This window comes from Numenius arquata, chromosome 18 (genome assembly GCF_964106895.1).
Source record: "Numenius arquata chromosome 18, bNumArq3.hap1.1, whole genome shotgun sequence".
Taxonomy (NCBI): Eukaryota; Metazoa; Chordata; class Aves; order Charadriiformes; family Scolopacidae; genus Numenius; species Numenius arquata.
Window position 1 is genome coordinate 3,378,143 of NC_133593.1, and position 22,993 is coordinate 3,401,135.

Genomic DNA, 22,993 nt, shown 5'->3' on the forward strand with positions numbered 1-22,993 from the left:
CAGAGAGGACTGGGGGACACAAAGCTGGGCGTTCAGAGCTCCTTCTGGATTTTAGCAGGCTATAGGAGCTGATAAATGACATCTTTACCCTGCTTTTTCCCCTTTTGCACGGCTTTCTGAAAGTGAGAGAAACAGAGTGCTCCATTTCCTGACATTAAAGGAATATTTATTTAGCCTAATTTTGCAAGAGATAAGGCTCAGGCGGTTATCCTCCTCCCACTCTCGTTCCCCCAGGATTTTGATGTGGCCAGTTTCCGTGGTGCCCTCAAGGATAAAAAATTCCTAAAAAGTTTTCTGAGCAGAGGCATCCAGTTCAAACACACGCACTTCATTAGATGTCGGGGAAACCACACCAGTGGGTGCTGGAAACCTACCTTGGGCATCCCAGCTCCCCGTGGGCACGTTGACGCTTTGGCTATCTCATGTTCTTCTCGACATCACCCATCTGCGGCCCCCAGTGGCCTCTCCAGCCCCTCCCCAGTGGCTGCACGGTAAAGCCAACAGAGAAATCGGAAAGATGCCTGGGCTTTGGGTCAGGCTTTACGACCTGAGATAATCCCTCACTTCATTATAGGATGGGATTTTAAAACTGCAGAGCAATGAAAAGCTTCCACTGGGCAGTAGGAAGAGAACCCTTTAATAAACATAAAAATCCTATTAAAAATATATGTACATAAACTGTGCTGCCACATAGAGGCATTGGCGACAGCTCTCCCAATTTATCATGAAATATGCAGTTGGCAGCGCTTTTATTTTTAATGCCTGACCATTGGAGTCCTGCTATCGCAGGAGCCTTTTTCTCTATTTTTTTTTTAATTCAAGCAAGAGTCTAGCTGTCATTTTTGCAGAGGGAGGCTATAAAAGCTGAAATAAGTACAGTGTAAGGGATCTAAAGCCAGAAGGCTGGTCAAAAATCTACACTATTTTTAAATTTCATTATTTTTTTAACATTTGGAGTTAGCTGTGGCTGCAAACATAGTCCTGTAATGATGAGTTGAAGTCCTATAATGAGCAATTGGTTCATTCAGAGTACCAGAACAAATCAAGGAGTAGCACATCACCCAGAGTACTCTGCTATAATGCAAAAATGTGTGTACTGAGTGAAGATAAGCGCTTAGGAGATGATCCGACATACCACAGCAAAGAAACAAACCAGCTGAGCGCCTTCATTTCTCTTCATGCACTACAGCAAATCCATCACATACCTACAGTTTCACTTGAATTCACCCGTGTTAGCTTGAAAGCTGATGGGTGTCCTCAAGTGGGTACCTGATTGCCATTAAGTTGGAGCGAGGGCCCCAGAAAACAGCTCAGAGGGTATCGTTCTGGAGGAAGGGAATAAGTCTCAGGTTGGCAGGGCTTTGTGCAGCACTGATCCAGGTACCAGTGCGGGCAGGTGAGGTGCGTTTCTGCTGTGGAACTGTGGATTTTCTAGTTATCCCCCCCTTTAACTGTAACCTCTTACGAGAAATTAGAACCCATTTAAATTAGGTACAGGAAGGAGGAAAAAGCTCTGGTGGCATTACACTTCCTCACACACGTTTTCCAGTGCTCCTCCAGAGCAGGAGGACTCTCTCCCAGTGCTTTCCCTCCAGCCATACAGGGTGCATGAGGCTGAGGGGTCCCCAGGGTCTAAAACGGAGGCAGAAAAATGTTTCTGGTTTTCCCACCGTTACACAGACCCACGCCGTCCATCTGCCTCTTTGGTCAGGGCTGTAAACCAGGAGAATTTCCTTCCGTGCTTGATGTGGCCACCTTGGCTGCTTGCAAAGACCCATCATCTGGCCAGCATCCTCCCGAAGGTATTTTTAGAGTGCGGCGTGGAGCACCAGCTCGCAGTGCTTACAGCGTTCTGTAGCGCTCCGGCAGCAGCAATTCAATCCCTGTTTGGGTTTTGGCCAACGTTTGTTGTCCTCACTGGAAATGGTATTGATTACTTGAACTCGGAAGCCAATTATGGCCAATATGATACTCACCACCTCGCATCCCAGAATGACGTGTGCCATGGAGGCTGCTTTGCTTCATCTCTACCTACCAAATGGGCCAGTGAGGCTCCAGACGGACCTCTGGCCTTTTAAACCACCCATGGTGTGAATAAGCCATTTAATTCATGCCCTAAACCTAATTTGACACGTGTTTGTTGGATTTGGTTTGAGCAGGGATTGGCATTTATTTAGTGTCTCCCTTGGAGGAGCTGTGTCCCGCCCAGCATCTGTCTGTCTGCTTGGTGGCACTGCAGATTCCATGCTGTGGGGAGAATTTCAGATGAGAGAAGCTGCTGTGCCCACGGAGAGTGCTACCATGGGCTGTTGGAGCCCACCAGCCACTGGTACCTAGTGCTACACTGCCAGGAAAACATACATCATACATGAGATGAGGGCTGTCCTTGGGATGTCAGGATGATCACAACTTGTTGATGGGGTTCCATGCCAGCTAGGGAGTCTGTGACCCTCCTCTGCTTCTCAGTGATGGTTGTGGTGATGGCTACGGAGCCTGCAAGAAGCTGAACCACTCCTGGGTGCTTGCTCCTGGCATCAGATCTGCAAATGTTAAACAGCAAAACCACAAAAATTGGGGCTTCACCCCAATGCAAACTCAAAACAAAGTCCCTGATTCTAATAAAGAAAGCCCAAGTCTCTCTCCTCTTAGAGGTCCTTCTCAGCTGGAGATGAGGTGTCCACTGTGATCAGAAGTGGGAATGACCTGCACACTGATAAACCAGTTGCGAGAGGATGTTGAGAGGCCAACAGAGAGATTTCTGTGCCAATCTCGCAGTGCGAGGAGGGGGCATGCTGCGGTGGTGAAGCTGCGGGGCGTCAGGAGCTCTGTTCTTCTGGGGCGGCAAGTGGTGGAGATGGTGGGTTTGATGGGTTGGTGCTGAAACATGGGCGATTCCTCATTTTGCTCTTGATTTATTACCTTATTCAGCCTCACTGAGTCTGCGTTAATGTTAACGTCTGGTGTTTTCAGCTCTCCTTGGGTTTACTGCGTTTAACGGCTTCCTGGGCAAAGCACCTTCCCACGTGGCTTATTTGGTGCTATTTCACTGAATTTGTTGAGCCTCTAGCCTGGGTTTGTTTCATTAAAATTTGGACTGTACTTTTCCATCTGGCTGCCTAGTGGAAACGGCGTCCAAAATCAGTATTTCAGTCACTTTCTGTATATTTTTTGCAAAGTTAATTGAATTATGAGAGGCAGGTTACTTAAGCAAAGGCAATGGCCCCTGTGACACTTCATAGGGCCTGTTAAACACGTGAAACCAAACGTGATCAAGGCTTCGCGGTAATTAGAAATACAACCAGCAAATCGGCCTTCCTGCCCCTTGAGGAAGAGGTTGACGAGGTCTTCTTGGGGGGAGTGGAATGTGATAATGCCTCCATCCACCCTGAAATACGGCAACTTCCATCACATCCCTGACCCAAAATAGGATTTAAACCGGTATTTAATGAACTGCAGCCAGGCCCCCGTCACCCCTACAGAGCAGGAATATCGTCTGCTCTATTTATGGAGAGGGAAATGAGTTGTGATCTCGCTGCTGGTAACGAGTCATTAGTGGACTCGGGCACGTGTGGGGCTGCGGGTGGGACCGGCCGATGAGCACAGGACCCCGGAGCCGCTCGTCCATCGCTACCGGGGCAGCCAGGCTGCCAGAAGCTCTGGGGGATGAGTTTGCAGAGAGGAAAGGTGTCACTTGACCTTTCTGTGATTTAGTTGCCTGGCTGCTTTAATGGCTTCGGGATGCGGGAGATGGAAGTGTAAATACCGATGACGTGCAGGTGGCCTCGCCTGCGCCTGCCCGCTCTGTGCTGCCAGGGAGCAAATACATGTCCAAACAAGGAACACATCTTTTTTTCTTTTTTTTTTTTTTTTTCCTCCTTCTTTTCCTTATTTATTTCACAGGCAAGGAGGAGAGGTGGGAATAAAGGAAAAAAAGACGTCAGCTGCTTATTAGATCAGCAGCAGTTGTTTTGAGCCCTGGCTTCTCCATGCCAGTCGATGGAGTCAGCTTTGCTTTGGGGGTGCTTTTCTGATGATGCAAAGGGCTGTCTGATTAGAAAATGGTGTTTTGCTGCAATAATTTTCTGCAAGAAACTTGCACTGGTCTCTCTGAGGTAACATGCTGTTGATTAATGCACAAACTTACCCGCTCTCCCCGGCGCCTAGTTTTCATTCCGTGTAAGCTCTGATTATTCAGTAAAAAAGAAACATTGGCCTATGAAGCTAAACATCAAAATGCAGCAGCAGAACTCTCAGTGTCCCCACTGTTTGCAGGGTGTTTGCTGAGGGTTATTTTCATGCCACACACAATTGAGGTTATTGAGGAGAGCAAAACGAACAGTATTTGTTATTCAGTTCATTTTGGGTTTCCAGCACTGCCGTTGTCTCGCAGCAGCGGTGCCTGGGGAGCCGGGGGGTGTGAGGTTATGGATTTATTACACGGTGTCTGGAGCTGCACAGAAACGGCTCCCGAAGGTCTCGCTGAAGGAGAAGGAAAGGATATGTATGGGGGAGCCAGCAGTTGGTGGACAGAGTAGGAAACGTGGGTATGGAGACATGATGTGGCTTGTCCACGGTGCCAGGGCTGACTGCTAGAGCAGCGGTACTGGGATTTATATTTTCAGATTGCTGGGCTGCTTCTAACCTCTAAGCAAAGTGTGTAGGTTTCCGCTGGGACCTCCGCTGTGTCTTTGCCGGCTGGATCTGCATCTGAGGTCGGGTTCCTTATGCCAAGTGGATTTAACTGGGATTATGCATTTGTAAGTCTGGATCTGGATCTGAACTGTTTGTTTCTGTAATTTGCCAAACCAAAATCCAAAGTCCAGAGAATCTTGGAGAAGTTTATGCCTTCATTCCAGAGTCTGTGTCTGGTTTTACGGGATGTTAATACATCAAGGTTTCTTTAAAGCAGTTAATAATTTGTATTAAATGGTTTAGCTGCAGATTTTTAACTACTTAATGACAATAGACTAGAAGCAAACGGAATGGAACTGGGGTTATTCTTAAAAAGATTTCCATTATCTTGGTATGTGATCAGCTTGCAATCTCTAGTGTATACCTTACACCATCCATCCCTTACAGAGCTGTGCGGCTCTTGTCTTCTAGAATTGGAGGCAGCAGCCCACGGATCCATAGCGTACCTGCTCTGCACCACCCAAGTCTTGGGCCTCGTGCCCAGGCTGCTCTGTCAAACTCCATCCCAAGTCCAGGAGAACAAAATTTGGGTTTAGGGCAGGAAAAATTAAACAAAAGAGACCAGAAAAGCTCAAGCGTTTGGAGACATTGTGTGTTCGAGGAGATTCAAGTTCAGTCAAAGACCTCAGGCTGTTTCCCCAGGGGGAAGTCAGCAGGGCTGGTCACCAGCATCCAAGTGAATGGCTGAGGCTGGTGTAATTCCCTGTGTTGTCCTTGAAAACCTGTATGAATCCTGCGGTGGAAGTGGATGCAATCACTATATCTAAAAAGCAGCACAGCACCAACCTGTGAAGCAGTGTGAGGGGCCCAGGAGGTTGGCTGGATAAGTGGGCTCACCTCATTCCTTGCACTGAGGTCTGTGCTAACCACACAGGGACCAGATGGTGGACCTGGCTTCCTCTGCCTCTAAAACAAACCTCTGTCCTCCCCTTCTGTCTCTTTGCAGAGCTCCCTTCCTCGGAACACTTGAGTGTGGCTGATGCGACATGGCTTGCCCTCAACGTGGTGTCTGGTGGAGGTGGCTTCTCCGGCTCCCAGCCCATCGGAGTGACCAAAATTGCCAAGTCAGTAATAGCACCCCTAGCTGACCAAAACATCTCAGTGTTCATGCTCTCCACCTATCAGACGGACTTCATCCTGGTAAGAGGACACGAGAAGACCAGGCAGAATCATCTGCCACAAGATGAATGCTCAGTTGGGTGGTTTTAATGACATTTCTGGGAACAAGTTGTTTGAGGAGCAGCAGAAGTACCAAAGTCCGCTTTCCCCAGAGCTTTGTGCCTTCTAGTTGGGCTTTCTGACATGTTGGGAGCTTTTCCCATGGGATGAGGTGTTTGTTGGCAGGGGTTATCTGGTGTCTAACGGGAGTGCTGAGCCCGCACTGCAGTCTCTCCCGTAACGGAGGCACTGGCAGCATTTCCCACCGTCACTCAGACATTGGTTTTCTGAGAGTTAGAGGAAAATGGTGTCTGCTGTCAGGTTGGTCAGTGATGGCCAAGAGGCTTCAAAGTTGTTTTGCGGATAGACACACAGACTTTCTTTTTATCTCAAACACCTGTGTGTGCACTCATCCAGGGCACGACCACATAAGCTTTATTTCCTTAGGAAACAAGGCTGAAGAAGAGGGAGTGCTGAGTTCTTGAAGGGGTGCTGGAAGAGAGGTGAAACATCTCCCTCTTAGAAATCTCCACGCTCTTTCCACAGTCTTAAAAGCACTGTGATGCTTAATCCTACTGATAGTTGCAGTGGTATCACCAAATGTGCTTCTCCAGACACACATCCAGATGATGATTAGCCTTACGCACCTGCTGGCTCCAGCAGGAGTGATGTGTCTGCTTTTCTGTGCCCTGAGAGTACGTGACCTCCACTGCAGTGTATTCTCACTCCTGGTGCATACCATCACGAGCTAATCCTGTTGTCAACCTCAGGTACGTGAGCGAGACCTGCCCTTCGTGATGCACACGCTGGCTGCTGAGTTCACCATCCTCAGAGTAGTGAACGGGGAGACGGTGGCTGCTGATGACCTTGGGATAACAAATGGATTTGTCAAACCAAAACTGGGTAAGGACCAGCATGGGCTCAGCTTGCCAGGGAGCTGGTCTCCATGACACATGGGGGTGCAAATCTGCCTCCTACCTTCCTTCAACGTTTTGGTGAATGTCCTGTTGTAAGGTGAAGAACTATCTCAGCACATGCCTGAGTCTATCCCAGTTCAACCAAGGATTTGAGTAGGTGCTTAACTTTCTGAGCAGTGCTGATGAGCTTTGCTGAATTTGAGCCTTTTAATGCTAGTTTCACATCTATAGGGGAAACATGCCTTTTGTAGAACAGAAGGTCCTACAATTCATTTCAGTTGCAGAAACAGCATTATCTGTAGCCCGTACTTCCAGGTTTCAACATTTCAAAGGAAAATGCCTTATGTAAAAGCTTGTTTAAGTATTTCAGTGATTGATGCACAGAGAATATTGTTGTTCAACTTTCACACTTCGGTACCATCAGGATCAAGGCCGCTGTCAGCCCAGGGCTGTACGGAGCCCCGGGATGTTTCCAGGCTAGAGGAACAGGCATCAAGCAAAGGGCATAATCGGGAAAAGGAACTACTTAAATACATGTGTTTACCTACACACCCATGTGTAATTTTGTGCCCATAACCAAACAAAGCAGAGATCAGTTATTATGAAGTGCCACTCAGCCTCATCACTCGGTAGCTATAAATCATCTTGTTTAGGAAAACAAGCCTTATACAAAAAGCGTGAAGGAAGGACACAATGAAACGCACCTTGATTATGCACAGGGATGCAATTTGCTGTTGTGTGCATGCCTAAATACCGGCTGTTTCTCAGCTACGGGCTGCAAACATGTTTGCCGAGCTGCTGCATGTCAGCTGGTTTTTAATTTTTGTAGATATTATGGCAAAATAGACCCCCAGAAAGGAGGGAAAAGAGGGTGTACTGCCAGCAACCACAGCCGGAGAAATGTCTTCCATAGCCCTGGCTTTTAAATGGTGGGAACCTGAATTTATTTCTACTTTTCAGTTTGTGTTGCCAGCTCCTTTAGCTTGACCCTTGTCTCACGTGGATGCACCCAATGTCCTGAAGGCCCCTGGGAGCAGCGAGGTGACCAGTGCCCTGTGCAGGGCAGAGTACTGGGGATGATCTCACCCTCTACCCCAGAGAGGATGTCACAAGAGCAGGTTGTCCCCAGGCTCCTCGTCCCTGTCTGAGAACCAGCAGGGCTTCAGGAATGAGGAACTTTCTTACACTGTCATTTTTCTCTGCGGCTGTTGCCGGTGCGTGGATAACATATCTGGTGGGACATGAACCTGCTGCAGAGGTGGCTTCATAGTTGTGTGTGTCTGTGTGTGTCTCTTTCAGTTCAGAGGCCTGTCATTCATCCCCTTTCCAGTCCCAGTAATATGTTCTGTGTCACCAGCCTGGATCCAGATACCCTTCCCACTGTTGCTACACTCCTAATGGATGTCATGTTTTACTCCAATGGGTAGGTCCTGACGGGGAGACGGGCTCCTGGGGGAGGTGTGGCTGGCGTCTGGAGGCACAAATTCACATTGCTCCTCCAAGATGCCCAGGGATTTGCTGTGGCCTTATGCTGCTGTGGTGCTCTGCGCTTGGGGATGGAGGTTTCACAAGCTCAAGAGGGTTGTCCTGGGAGGTGGAAGCCAAGTAGGAGATGGAGCGTGCCCAAAGACATCCGTTGGCTTCGGAAAGCTGTGCCTTTTCAGATTTGAGCTAAGAGGAGCAATGTCATCGATGTGCTGCATATCTACATATGACCGGAGGATGTGCGGCTGCCCATTGGTGCCTGCAGCTCCTGGCCCACAGCCTCTTGTGAGAGAACCTTGGGGCAGGGATGGGAGAGTTTTGTCCATTGTGGGGACTGGCATTTTTTGCCCCTTCAAAATCAAAAAAATGAAAAGCAGTATAACATGACAGGACTCAGTGTGACTTCTCTAAGTCAGTGTATGAACATATCTCATTTCACTGGCTATATCTGCTTTAAAAGCCTTCCTTTGTTCTTCTAACCACAGTTAATGCTGTTCTCTTCTGTTTCTTCAGAGTAAAAGACTCAGTGGTGGGCAACGAAGACTCGGGACATATTCGCTTTTTCTCCTTTTCTCTCATTGAGGGTTACATCTCCTTGGTCATGGATGTCCAGACACAGCAGAGGTGAGCTTTGGTCTTAGGGTCTCCTGGCCCCAAAAAAAGCCTCTGGGATGTTCTCAAGGGAGCAGGGAGCAGCCTAATCTCCTCCATGTTAATTCTTGGGAGCCTCATTGTGTGGGTGTCATGTGCCTGTACACCCTGCTGCTTTTCCGAGTCAAGCCTTGAGTGTTAGTTCCAGCTCCTGAATTTTGGGCTTGTCTGTCCAAGCCCTCAGTGAAATCACAAGCCAATGTAGGGTTATCTCCCTTCTGAAAGAGAGACACTGGATTAAAGTGATTCTGACATTTTTATTCCACTGTTCATTAGTTGTGTTTTTAAGAGCAAAGCCCAAAAAAATCTGGTGTATGTGGTTGAGGTTTTACTGCTAAAGGCCAAAAGTAGGGTGGGGATGTCAGTGATGCTGCCCTCCCGCTTTGCTTTTACACATGGCTGGGCTTGGTGCAGAGTCTCGTTGTGATGATAATGTACTGAGTCATGCCTGTGCAGCGGGAGCCCATGACTCGTTTGTTCTGGCAGGGAGAAAGTCAGCCAGGGAGCAAATCTCAGCCTGTTTGTATGTGTGTACTTCTGCAGCCTCGCGTCGCAGAAGTCTCTGAGGTCTGGAGGTGAGACAGGATGCTTAGATTTGCTTCTGACACACCGTGCAGTGTTTGGGTTTGATTCTTGCCTGCTCCAGGGACTTGTTTTGTGAACTATTAATTGCCCTCTTGAAAGTTTCTTCGACCTTAATTGGAGTAAACCTGTCTGCCTTCAAGAGAGGCTGGAGGGCTGGAGCAGCAGCCTGGTGCTTGGGGAACCCGGGTGACCAATTCCATCTCTCATGGGCTGCCTGCGCGACCCTGGGCAAGTCTCTTACCCACTGCTCTTCTTCCCCTCCTAAGAAATGGAGATCTCTGCGGGGATCCCAGGGACCTCCCAGGGAAGGTATGGAAAAAAGCACTGGTGGTGCTCAGACACAAAACCAGTGGTTCACATGCCTAAGAGAGTAGGCGTGGAACATATTCTGTTCCTCGCTGTTTCTAAATGCATCTTAAATCAAACCATCAGATTAACAGTCTCGACGCCTGTAAAGCTGGGCCATGGCCTGTTTCTTAGGAATCTTTTTCCATGCCTCTGCGAGTGCCTGTGCACACCTCCCGCATCAGACACTGATTTCCCATGGACATCTGGAGGGACCGGCAGGTCCATCCATCCCGCCTGCCTGGAGTTTTCTTAGCATCACCGAGCTGCTGCCGCTGAAGCTATTGCTGACTTCAAGCAGCGCAGGGATACAGGAGCAGCAGCATCCCCACAGGCAGAATCTGACACGCTGCTGTGTTTTAATTGCCACGTTTGGTGTTCCTTTTCTTTTACAGATTTCCTAATAATTTGTTGTTTACAAGTGCATCTGGCGAACTCTGGAAGATGGTGCGGATTGGTGGGCAGCCTCTTGGCTTCGGTAGGTAAACATTTGGGGGATCAGTTGGTGCGCAGGTAGTTACTTGCCTCAGGGCCTTCAAGCATGATGGAAAAATCCATCCGAGGCTTTTTAAGAGCCAGCAGCAGCTTAACATGACTTTGCAAGCTGAGATTTTCCAACAGGAGGAGCCTGACTCCTGCCTAATAAGTCAGGCTTCTAAATATACTTTTAAAAGTGCTGCGTGTTTGACAGCTCCATCTAAATTGCGTTCATCTGCTGGACTTTGGAGGTAGCTACAGCTGGGTCTCTGTTTAAAAAGTGGACAAGGAGATGGCATGGGAATGCACTGTAGATCGCTGAACTCAGTGGTTGGAAAGCACTGTCATACTCCAGTGCAGTCCTTGGGCAGCTCTCTGGCTTTAGTAGATTTAATACAGTTTTATAGCAGCCCAAGTGGGAGACCTATTCATAGACCTGTTTCACATCCAGTGCTGCAAATATTTTCTCCACTCAAAAGAATATTGGACCTAAGTAACACAGAGTAAATGCTTCACATCTGCAGAAGTGTTCTTGTTATTTTTATATCCCCTGTAATTTTAAGGAGTCAGATGTCAATGCCTCCACAAAGGCCTGATTTTCAGAAAACACTGGGGCTCCTTCCCATGGTCTCTGAAACAGTTGCAAAACACAGGCTTCAAGAATATTTTTGAAAAATATTTGGCCAATTTTTTTCTATTTCATTGCTACTTCTATGCCAGGCAAACAAAAGTAGCAAGAGGGAGATTTTCGTGCACCGTCTCTTTATGCATTAGAGGCAAAATATGTGGAAATGGCATGGTACATGTCATTGATGGGATATCAGGACACCTGCCAGTCCCCTAAATATGCAGTGTTTAAATTTGTTAGCTTAGAATCAAGTTGAAATGTTCAATTTGGATCAGGGAAACTCAGATTTCATCTGGAAACAATGTGCAGTTGATCTGCAATGAACAGGACAGATGAACCTTTTTAAAGTGGTGTGAAATCCTGTCCCGGGGGCCGTGGTGGGCTGTGGTCTGGGAACCAACCGTGTCCAGGCCAACCAGTAGGTAAGCATCTCCACTCTCAGAGATCCAGGGCAAAGTGCTTAGTAGCAACAATTAAAGAGAAAAATAAGAGGTTAGGGGTATATGAGACTGTCTTTCGTGCTTCCTTCCTGAATATCATTAATTGCCTTTCTTTGGACCTCTGAAAATCATTCCAGTTCTGATGTTTTGTGCCTTTGGGGGATTTACATTTCTCTGTAACAAAAAGAAGGCAAACGTAAAATCAAATGTGCAATCTGTCGTCGTGGCCCAGAGAGTCTGATTCTGTGAGAAAGAACACGTTTTACCACAGAGCTCCCTTCTGATTGGGGTTTGTGAAGACAAACTCCTTCCCGTACATGCACGGAGCTGGCGAGACCCAGGAGTTTTGCAAGACTGATGGGTGCCCTTCAGACAGTGACTGAGTTTTTATCTCCCCCGCAGATGAATGTGGAATTGTCGCTCAGATTTCTGAGCCTTTGGCCGCAGCCGACATCCCAGCCTACTACATCAGTACTTTTAAGTTTGATCACGCGTTGGTGAGTATCAAGACAGCTTCTTTGAAATAGGGGAGATCTTTTCCCTGGGAGAAAACTCACGATGAGAGCATCATTTCCCATCTGGAGAGCTTCTTGGGGTGCCTTGGCTCTGACGTAGCCTAGCAGATACCTCACTCAGACCTCTTGGCTGTCCCTGCCCTGGGTCAGAGGCTCCTGAACCAAGCCCAGCCCTACCCCAAGGCAAAACAGCATTAGGGAGTGTCATTCTTGCAGAGGGCTGGTCTCGGTCCTTAAAGACCTGTGGCGATGGAGACTTCATACCTCCCCGAGCAGTCTTTTCCACTGCATCACTGTCTTTTATTAGAAACAGCCACAAACCCTCTCTGTTTTCCTGCAAGCGTAGTCGGAGGCTCCAGGCTCTAAGGAGGGTGCCTTTGTGTGTGGGAACTATTTTGGAGAGTCTCCCAATACCAGAGCCCTGCCTTCATCTCCTGGTACCCACACGGCCCTTACCATTGTGTTTTGAGACCCATCTGTGAGTCCTGATCAGCTCTGCATCATCCTCCTCATGGTGTAGGCCTTTGATAAAATAGCAATAACTGGCAGCACGGCGAGGGAGGGTGATTTTGAAGCAGAGGAGGGTTTGTTTCCGTGAGTACCCGTAGCAGTTGCAGCGCAGTCATCAGCATGAGGGGCTTGCCCTTCGTACAGAGCTCCTCTCTTCTCCTTTATACTGGAGGATATTTTACCTTCTGGGCACTAAGCCTACCTCCGCTCCTCCCTGGCTGTGTAGGACACCCTCAAAAATGAGGAATTTCCCTGAAAAGGGAAAATTATGACGTCTGGAGCCACAAACAGGATGGCATTTGACTTGGAGCCGTTCCCCAAGTCCTGAGCGAGGGAGTCAGTAGCCCATGTGCTAACAAAGCTAACAAAACTCAGCTGCTTTCTGTTTTGGGTTGTTTTTTTCTTAAACGTGCCCTTTATTGCATTCTACTTCTCCTTTCATCACTGTAAATTCACTTCCCAGGGCCTGCTTTTCACCTGTAAAAGCTCCAATGAGTTCAAGGCGGGTTTTTTTCAGCTAATTACTTTGGGTTTTCACAGTTGGTGTGAACCATTTGCAGCGTGTAGGCCATGTGTGTAAAGAGTAAAAGCAAATATTTTTCCAGATAGCAAAGGTCAAAGTGTTTTATGTGTTTGTCTTATTTTCTTGAATATTAACTGCGCTGATAAGATAAGCTAATAAAACACCATTTTAAAATCAATACTGTTAGCTTTGCCTCGCATTCCTGCCTGTTGTTGTGGGCCCAGGTGCATGCTTTCTGTGCCGAGCGCAAGGTGCAGAGTGCTTCTAATTGTCTGGAGAGCTCAGCCCTGTCAGTTAAAATGGGCATTTCACTTAAAACTTGTGCCGTACGATTGTGATGACTCTGCAGGCAGCTCCGCCTTTTGAAAGTGTCTCATCCGGCTGTATCTGAGCCCGGCAGATCCCTGCCTCCCCGCAGCTGGCAGGGTGTTATTTGGGCCACGCATTAAAATCTGCGGATCTTCCTTCCTCAAATCAGTATTTCAGCATTTTCCTTGCTACTTGCTGTTTTTTCTTTTCTTACAGTTTTAAAAGCTCTTTTATCTGGACGGTGTCAAATCCTTCCCCCACGTGGAAGGTGCATTTCAAGCCCTGCTTTGCCTGACTTTGCTGCGGGAGGGGTGGCTGGGCTCTGTGCTTGCTGGCTCCAGCTTGGTTTTGTTGGCTAAGACCCTGACCTAGACGTTGTCATAGAATCATAGAATGGTTAGAGTTGGAAGGGACCTTAAAGATCATCTGGTTCCAACCCCCCTGCCCTGGGCAAGGACACCTCCACTAGAGCAGGTTGCTCAAAGCCCCATCCAGCCTGGCCCTGAACACTTCCAGGGATGGGGCAGCCACAGCTTCCCTGGGCAACCTGTTCCAGTGCTTCACCACCCTCACAGTAAAGAATTTCCTCCTAGTATCTAATCTAAATCTCCCCTCTTCCAATTTAAAACCGTTACCCCTTGTCCTGTCACTACACTTCCTGACAAAGAGTCCCTCTCCGGCTCTCCTGTAGGCTCCCTTCAGATATTGGAAGGCTGCTATGAGGTCTCCCCGGAGCCTTCTCTTCTCCAGGCTGAACAATGTTTTCCTCAACTTCGCTACCCAGAAACCTTGACTTCTAGTGACATTTCTCAAGGTCTAAGTGCATCTTGAATCCTTTCTCTACATCCTCCCTTTCTTTATTAAGGTTGTTCAGTACTTGTTGTCAACAATTTAGAGTGCTTTATAAAAGCTTGTTGTTTCCCTTGACCTGATCTTCTTTCTCCTCTGCATCTTAGAGTGTTTTTGTTGCTTAATTTTTTATTTGACCTGGGTCTTAATACTCAGATCTTACTGCAGTGCTGTAGCTGTAGAAGTTTGCCCTGGAAATCAGGACCTGTGCTTGAGAAGAAATCACTTTGGGAGACAATGCTGAGATGGGAACCTTCAGGTCTCTGGTGGCATCCCCTGAGTGACATAAGGTTGGGCTGGAGAGAGTGGAGGTTTCCAGCTCCCTCTAGAGAGAGCAAGAGAGAAGAGTCCCTTTTCCAGGTGCTCTGCTCTCGCTGCCTCATGCTCAGAGGTATCGTCTTCTTCTTCACCAGCATTTTGCATCTAATGAGGCCAAAGCTATGCCTAGGACGTGGTTTGGAGCTTTACTTTTCCCTTCATGATAGATGCTTTGATCTCCCCTCTAGCTGACCAGTGAACGTGTTGCACCAGCTGCCCAGGGATAGGGCTCTTTTGTATGGGGCAGAGAGAGGTAGGACTTCTCCACTGATGGCAAACTAGAACATGCCCTACAAATCAAAACTGCACATCTGTCCTGGAGAAAATCTGGCCCAAACATTTGCGGTATGATTGATACCATTTCCTTGACGTTAAGGAAGTCAGGGATTTTGTGTTTAAGTCAGGAGGTGGGTCCGTGCAGGTCAAAACACTGGCTCCTGCTTCTGTACTGCACTGAAGTGGAGATATGGAGAGACCTGCTCTTCATTCGCTGGGGCTGGCGAAGAAAATGTGTTTTGCAAAATTCGTTCCTATGCCTTTTCTCATTATCTTCTGGAGAGGCAAAGAGTCATACAGCTTCTTCCACTGCAGTGTTCAACGTAGTGGGAAAAATGGTGGAGGGGAGGCAGTGGAGAGTCCTGTCTCAAAGTCCTATTTCCTGCGGTGGAGGTTTGCTGGGGTTTTCTTCCTAACCCAGACGAATTTGCTGTATGTTTTAAGATGATTTTCTTCCTTTCCCAGCTGACTTTTGTTCACACATCATCACAGTTTGCCACTCCTATTCCATCTTCCCATTGGAAAATTGAATGTTTTTCTTGTTATTTCTCGTGGGTTTTTTTCCTCAGTTTTGTTAAAAGCTCTGCAGAAAATCACAGTCCAGTTGTATTTCCACTGTCTGAGCTCTGGAGGGTGTCCAGTGAATCCAGGTATTGTGCTCCTGGCCAAGGACTCAAATACCTCACAGAGGAGATGGTCCCTTCTTCAACTTCGACACGAATTATTTTGGCTTCTTGCAGCAGCTCACAGATAATTTATTTTTCCCCCAGTCCCCTTTCCACTTTCCAAGAGCTGTGAGCTGCCCGTCCCCTGAGTGTCATCTCTGAGTTTATGTAAGGGTCAGACGCCTCTTTTCTGTCTGATGTAACTTTGCTTGTGGTATTCTTTTCTACTGGTGACAGTTGCCCTGAAATCTTTTGCATCTTCTGTTACAAGGGGGTTTTCTTGCAGTGAGCGTGAAAAGACACCCACTAATAATTTTGTGTATGGACTTCATAGAATCCTAGAATGCTTTTGAAGGGACCTTAAAGATCTTCTAATTCCACCCCCTGCCCTGGGCAGGGACACCTCCCACCAGACCAGGTTGCTCAAAGCCCCGTCCAATCTGGCCTTGAACCCCTCCAGGGATGGGGCAGCCACAGCTTCTCTGGGCAACCTGGGCCAGGGTCTCACCACCCTCACAGCAAAGAATTTCTTCCCGAGATCTCATCTAAATCTCCCCTCTTCCAGTTTAAAACCGTTCCCCCTCATCCTATGGCTCCCCTCCCTGATCAAGAGTCCCTCCCCAGCTTTTCTGGAGCCCCTTTAGGGACTGGAAGGGGCTCTAAGGTCTCCCCAGAGCCTTCTCTTCTCCAGGCTGAACCCCCCAACTCTCTCAGCCTGTCCTCACAGCAGAGGGGGCTCCAGCCCTCCCAGCATCTCTGTGGCCTCCTCTGCACCCTCTCCAACAGGTCCATGTCCTTCTTATGTCTGGGGCTCCAGAGCTGGACACAGTATTCCTGGTGAGGTCTCAAACCTGTAGGATGCACTGGAGAGCCTCATGGGGCCCTTAGGCAGCCACATAAATCCATCAGCACGGGCACTTTGCATGGGTGAGCTCCTGGCGTAGAAATGCTTTACCAACAGAAGGGAGAGAAAGGAGTGGAGAGGAAGAGGAGAAGGAAAGGAAAACCCCAAAGCAGTTGCCTCCCCACCAGCAGGCACCATATGGACAGCAAACCAGGCAGATCCCACAATGCTTGCTCCTGGGGCTACCATGGGTTAATGCTTTTGAACCGGAGGGTGTCTCTTGTAGATGGAGTCCTTTCTCAGGGGAGCTCAGGTGTCCAACAGCAAAGTACCTGGCTCCTTGGGACTGTTCTGGCTTCGTCTCCTGCTTCTCCTTTCCTTGTCGTCCCTCCCCTGCTTTTGCTGACCATGACCTTTCTTTTTGTTTTCTTGCAGGTACCTGAAGAAAATATAAACGGTGTGGTCAATGCACTCCAAGTCAGTCAAGCTGAAAAGCATTAGAAATCTTCTGAGCTGGTTCCAGATGCTTTTTATTATTATAATTATTATTATTATTATAATTATTATTATTATTATTCTTTTTTTCTCACAGTATTTCTTGAAAAATCTGATTCCAGAGAGTGACATGAAAAGAGACTGTGGAAAGTTGAGCAGAAACAGCTCCAATAAGCCTTTGTTTTAATTATTATTATTATTATTATTGTTATTTTATTAAATTTATGAGTGAGGGGCAGGAGGCAAAGGAGTTCAGGCGGTTTCCTGACGTTCAGCTCCGAAGCGAAGTGTAACCTGCCCGCGTTCTCGGTGTGGAAGGAGCTGCCCAGGGACACCGGTCTCTCCCCGGAGCGCGGACGGGCGCGGGATCCCTGCTGAGAGCTTGGCGGCGCGGCTGGGATGGACGGGGATGTGTGCTCAGAGAGAGCCCCGAGAACCCTAAACAAAATGAAATGTGGAATTAAACAGAAAAGACGTCGCATAGTGCTGGCTTGTCTCCCTCGCATCAGACTTCCTGAGGACTGTCCGTCGTTGCGTATGTTGAGATAGGATGGGAATTGGGTTCTGTTTTCCCTGACAAAACTGTTTGGCATTGAAAAAAGCGGGGGGAATATCCGGTGGTTTGAGTTTTCCCCTTTTCCCTTTCTCCCTGCAGTCGAAGCCTGGCTGCTCTGGGAAAGCCTGGGCAGGGGAGCGTTGCTCTGGCCCACCTCCTGGCAGGTGGTGTCACCAAGACTTCTGTCTGCATTGAAATTTTGCCATTTTAGCTCAGTTTTCCCCAGTCACCCTCCCACTGCCCCCAGTGTCCTCCTGCCGTGTCCCCTGTTCCAGGGCCGCTGCTGTCCCCTCACCCCCACATCAGAGCCATCCCCAAGCCCTTGTCCCCCAGGGCCAGCAGGAGGAGGGAGGCACCTTTTCTCTCGTCCCCGCCGGCTTTTTCCCATCCTCTTTGTACACGTTCACAGGGACACAAAGGATTGCTCGGGGTCCCTGGGTATCCGCTCCTGCAGGTCCCAGGCCACCTTGGCCAAGAGCAGTTGTCCCCACCATGGCCAGGAGAGTGCCCAAGCCCTGCTGGGTCCCTCCTGCAGTTTTTCATCAGCTCCTTCATCACCAGGATGGAAATCACTGCCGGATGCCGGGGTTTTCCTGTCGGGTTCAGTGGGCAGCCCTTCAAAAGCAGAACGGTGCTGAAAATGCATAAAACCCGAGGTGTTTCCTTCTGGTCCCGTTGCGGGAAGGTGACGTGGGCTTGTCCCGTGGGGCAGCAGGAGTGTGTTCGCTCCTGGCGGGAGCCAAAGCTGCGTGCCCGTGACCTCTCCCAGCACCGTGGAGGACGGCAGGGACCGGTGTCACCCAAGACGTAGGTACCAGTGACCTGCACCGTGCTGTGGCCGCGCAGTGAGGGGTGGTGAAAAGGAGACGCCGTTCGCAGAGGACTCTGCTTTTGTGTTCAGGAGCCCAAGTATATCTTGCATTTCTAGGTTTCTTCCCATTTCATTTTTGACACGAAGAAATTGCAGGTCTTAGGGTTTTAATGAGGACTTTCCAGCTTTGCTTCAGAGACAGCCTCCAGCACGGTGTTCCTGGGGCTGTGCCTGGCGGGTTTGAGCCAGGGGTTTGGATTAATCTGGAAGCAGGAAGCAACCGCCTGAGATCATGCCACAGGCGTGGTTTATACTGGTGTGTGGGACACGCAAACAGGTTTATACTGGTGTGTGGGACGTGCAGACACACACACGTTGGTTACCGCTTGCTCTTCAGTTCTCCATTCACGGTGCTGGGGGGGGCTGAGCTTAACGTTTGTGGTTTCTCGTGCTGCTGGACCCAGGCATTAAGTTCCAAATCTTTCTGATTTTTCGTGGGTGGGATGTTGTGTGGCAGCTACACAGGGAATCAGAGCATCCCTGGGAAGAGCGTGGGTATCTTCCCTTTGTGGGCCCTCACTCCGAGCATCCCTCCTGAGAAACGCTTCGGCACGTGTTTAACACTTTACCCAACGGTATGTTTTGCTGTTCCTTTACGTGGGTTTTCAGAATTGCCCCATGATACATATTTCCTCCAGATTTCTGGAGTAAAGGTTTATTCCGGGTGCGGCACCGTGCGTCTCGGGGTGGGTGCTCGCAAAGCTGCTGTGGTCTCCTGCCTCCTGCCGTGCGGGTGCGGGCACGGGCTGCGCGGGGCTGTATTTAAAAGCATTTTATGGGAACCTGCAGGGCGGTGTTGGCGGTGCGCCGAGCTAAGGATGCAACAGAGTGTTTGGTAGCTTTCTACCACTTAATTGTTGAAAATTGTTGAAGGGTTTCTCCTTGGAACGGCGGACGGGGGTGTTTGTCGGACTGCGCGGGATTTTTTCGGAGAGGGACACCGGCACTCTGGTTGCCAGCTACTGAGGTGATCGGCCAGGCTTGTGATCGGCTGAGGTGAGCCCGAGCTTTCCCTGTGTGCGTGGACAGTGTCACCGGGACGGGGTCTTCCTTGTGCTCCGGGGTTTTGTTGGCCATTGGAAAATGATGATTTAGCCACTTTCCACATCGGAGAGCAGCGTGCGTTGCTCTCTGCCTGTGCTAGTGCTGCTTGCTAAGGACCGTGGCGTGTACGGTAAGGAATTACTTGAAACGAGCATCAACTTACTGAGCCTTAAGAGAAAGAGAAAAAAAATGTGTTTTAATTATTTTTATTTTTTTTTAACTTTGCACTCAGGCTATTTTAGAGGTTGATTTTTTTAACTTAAATTTTCCACTTTTTTCCACGAGGGAATCAGCCTTTAATTTGTGAAATCTGTAGACATTTTTGGGGTGTTTCAAAACTTCACAAAGGAGGTTGGTGTCCCGGCGTGAGAAGGTTAGCCTGAAAAATTCACAAGGTGTAAAATGCCATTGAGGGACTCTCTGTCTCTGCCATCATCCTCGGCTTCACCTTTTTAATCCCTCTCTCGTTTTGTCCTGAGAACCAAGAAGGTTGTTTCAGACAGCTTGGGGTAGTTTGATGCTTTTCCTTTAGCGTTCGCCACGTCTTTTTGCTGGTGGGACCTGAGATACTCTTGAGTTTAACCAGAATCGGTTGAACCTTGCAGCAGAGCCCTGGGGAGGGATGCGGGCGGGATGAGTGGAAGCTTGTGCAGTGGTGTTGCTCGTGAGCCCTTCACTGGATAAGGCAGGAAGGGGTCTGTAGGGGCTTTGTTAAAAAAAAAAATTAATAGTAATAATAATAATAATATAACACCCCAGTGTTTAATGAGCCCAAGCCGTGGCTCTTGAAGCCGCTCAACAGCTCCCGCCCTCCCGGCACCTGGCCTTTGGGGTGGGGAAAAAATTGAAGGGTTTTTTTCTTTCTTTTTTTTTAAATGCCTTATGATACTCGTGTCCCTGAGCATCCCTGGCATTGTGCTGTTTGACGCTGTGTGGATAAAAGGAGGAACGTGTTTTAGTGGGACGCCCTTCGGCCGGGCATCTGCATCGCGGGAAGCCCGGGGTACTTGTGGGCCCCCCCACGCGTCCCCGCTGGGCTCTCGGCAGTGTCACCGTCCCGCGGCTGCCACTCAGCAGGGGTCACCCGAACGCTGCCGGACCCTCCCCGTGCCCCCACGGTTCCCCTCCTGGCACAAAAACTCACCAAACAGCCAAATGCAAAAAGTGTTTCCAGCCCCGCAGGGGAGGAGAACGCAGCCCTCCTGTGCCCTCCTTGTTTCTCCGAGGCCTTTGTTTTCTTAGAAACATCAACCTTTCTCACGTTGAGTGTGTTAGGACGTAGATTTTTGTCTTTTTTCCCCCCGCCCCAATTAGATTTTGGCTGCAAATTCCTTTCTACTGTGCAAGTGTGTGCGTGTGTTCATATAATTGTATAGTGTTTATATAGAAATACTTAGTGTGTCTCTATTGTACACTTATATATATAAATACCTGTGTTTTATGTTTGTATGGCTATATACTGTACATAGCATATATACTTGAGCAATATAGGTTAATATATACTGCGTGAGTACATGTGTGTATACTTTAGGCATATATATATATGTAGTAAGTGCTGTATACACACATTTATTCACCATATATTTTTAATTCAAGTATATAGGCAATATGAATACTTAGTTATGCTCTCGGGATTTCTCTCCCTTTTTTTAGCGAAGAGCAGCAGCGAGGGTGACCTGGAGCAAAGCTGTGGCTCCTCCACGTGCTGTGAGTGGGCAGAGACCCGCGCCGGGTTTTCCTGCCTCCTTCCGAACCCCCCCCTTCCTCTTCAGTTTGGTGCCTCAAGCACCGAGACTGTAGGAAAACTGCTCCTTTTCCTTCGTAACTATTTTAGTTGCTGCCCTGAGTTGCTTCAGACCATCGTTTGCAAAGTGCCTGCCCAGACCCTGGCTGGGGGGTTTGCAATGGGGCTTCCAGTTCCCGCAGGCACCGAGCCGGTGGCCGTGGTGGCCGCCATCCCCCGGCGAGGCTGGGTGCGGGCACGGCCACGGGGAGCACCTCCTGAGCCTCCTGCCCGCCATGTCTTTGGGACAGCCTGGGTTTGTCACCGCTTTTCCTCCAGAAAAGCTGATGATGGCCTTGCCCAGCGTCTCCACGTGAGAATGTGGGTGCGAGGTTTCCCGGTAGATGTGGCTGTTGGTGGCTCGGTGGCCAGATGGCAACCTAGAGCTCCGGTATTTACTGGGGAATGCACATCTGTTGGCCTGTGAGGAGCTTTACATCAGTGGGTTACTTTTAAATAGGTGGAAAATTTTGGAGGGCCTTTTCCCATTAAAAGTGAGAGCGACTGTTTGAACTCGGTCACTGAAGCGTGTGGTCTCGCGGTCAGGGCTGCCTGCAGACCAGCAGAGCTGGTTCCTAGGGTCCGGGTGGGAAAAGGCTTTTACCCAAAACATCCCTTAGTTTGATGTTTCGGTTACGCTTCACGCAGAGGGGGGTGCTGCCTTGCACCTCACCTTGAGGCTCTCTCAAGTTCCTGATTTTCAGTCTGTCCCATGGATGCGCCCTGGCGTGGGCTCGTGCAGCTCCCTCTCATCGGACGCTGAGCTGGGTTTGCTTTGCAGTTAGTTGTTAGAGTTTCCGAAATACTGTGCTCTAAGCGGCGTGCGATAATCCCTCTTGTATAGAGAGGCCTTAATGGAAGTATTTGGGTTTGACTGGAGCGCAGAGATGGTGGCACCTGCAGCGGGTGACGTTAGTATTAAGACTTACTTAACGACGATGCCATTTAGAAAGAGTATTCTTCATATAAACGTCGTGGGGCTGCTTCCAAATGTGTTTTTAACTCCAGGCTCAGTGTTGCCACTGCCAGGGGCACAGGTAGGGAACGCTGTTGGTCAGAGATGAATCGTAGAGTCATAGAATCACAGAATTGCCTAAGTTGGAAGGGACCTTGCAGATCGGCTGGTCCAACCGTCAAATCAGTTCTCACCTCTAACGAAAACCTTGTTGGTGTCAGACCCTGCTTGTGGGGTTGCAGGTGGCACCAAGCAGTGATTTAGTCTTTTAAGACGAGCCGTGCAGAGCAGGCCTGGGGATTTTCAGGACTGACACTTGAAGGAAAATGCTTCTGGAAGGTCATGATTGCTTTAGCCAAGAAAAGCATCCAGCAGAAGTTTATCAGGTTTAATTTTTCTCAGTTATGAAGTTTTGTCCTGCAGATGCCGGGAGGGAGACAAGGCAGTGCCATGCGGGGAGCGCATACAGGAGGTCGCTCAGGCTCCGGCGTAGCTCCGTGAGCACCCAGTTGTTTTCCTGACACACTTGATGCTCTCGGCAGCGTGCAGAGCCCCGGGAGGGAAGGCAGAAAGCAGCTCTGCTCAGAGACCACGCTGGTGTCTGCGATGGATTCGCAGGGGCAGGAGCTCCCAGCACGTTCCCACCCTGGCTGCCCTGCGCGGGGACCTGTTGTCTCACCCTGTGTCCTGGGGATGAGGTTTGAGTAGCGTGACTCTGACATCCCATGACGGTGGGGAAGCTGTTTGGGATGTCAGAGGCACGTGTTTGATCAGAGTCTGGCTCTGAAAGATGCCGTTTCCTGTCTTTTCTTAGCTTTGCTGTACAGTGCTTGAATTTTCTTCTGTTCAGGGGGGACAGCCTCCCTGGTGTCAGCTGATGGGGCCGTTACTGCCCCGGCTGCAGAAGGGCCAGGGCTTTGGTCCGTGCTGGCTCGCAGCACCCGTGCTGTCAGCCCCGGCTTCTCTGTTCCCGTGGGCATCCCTGTTCCTGCCCTGGCAGTTCCCACACGTCTCCGTGGGCAGCGTGTGAGGGGTGGCAATAGGGGGCTCTGCAGGGGTCCCTGTCAATAGCCAGACGTGCAAAAACTAGGGTTGAGGAGGG

The 22,993-nt window shown here is 49.2% G+C and overlaps 1 protein-coding gene across 1 annotated transcript in view; it reads left to right on the plus strand.

The window, feature by feature from the left end:
* CASTOR2 (cytosolic arginine sensor for mTORC1 subunit 2) overlaps positions 1-16,688 on the plus strand; it is a 127,602-nt gene extending 110,914 nt beyond the window's left edge. The window contains exons 3-9 of the mRNA XM_074160716.1: positions 5,639-5,832; positions 6,621-6,753; positions 8,067-8,190; positions 8,766-8,876; positions 10,229-10,311; positions 11,781-11,875; positions 16,623-16,688. Coding sequence (XP_074016817.1) covers positions 5,639-5,832; positions 6,621-6,753; positions 8,067-8,190; positions 8,766-8,876; positions 10,229-10,311; positions 11,781-11,875; positions 16,623-16,688 — 806 coding nt within the window. The remainder of the gene's footprint in view (positions 1-5,638; positions 5,833-6,620; positions 6,754-8,066; positions 8,191-8,765; positions 8,877-10,228; positions 10,312-11,780; positions 11,876-16,622) is intronic.
* Positions 16,689-22,993: the final 6,305 nt, after the last annotated feature.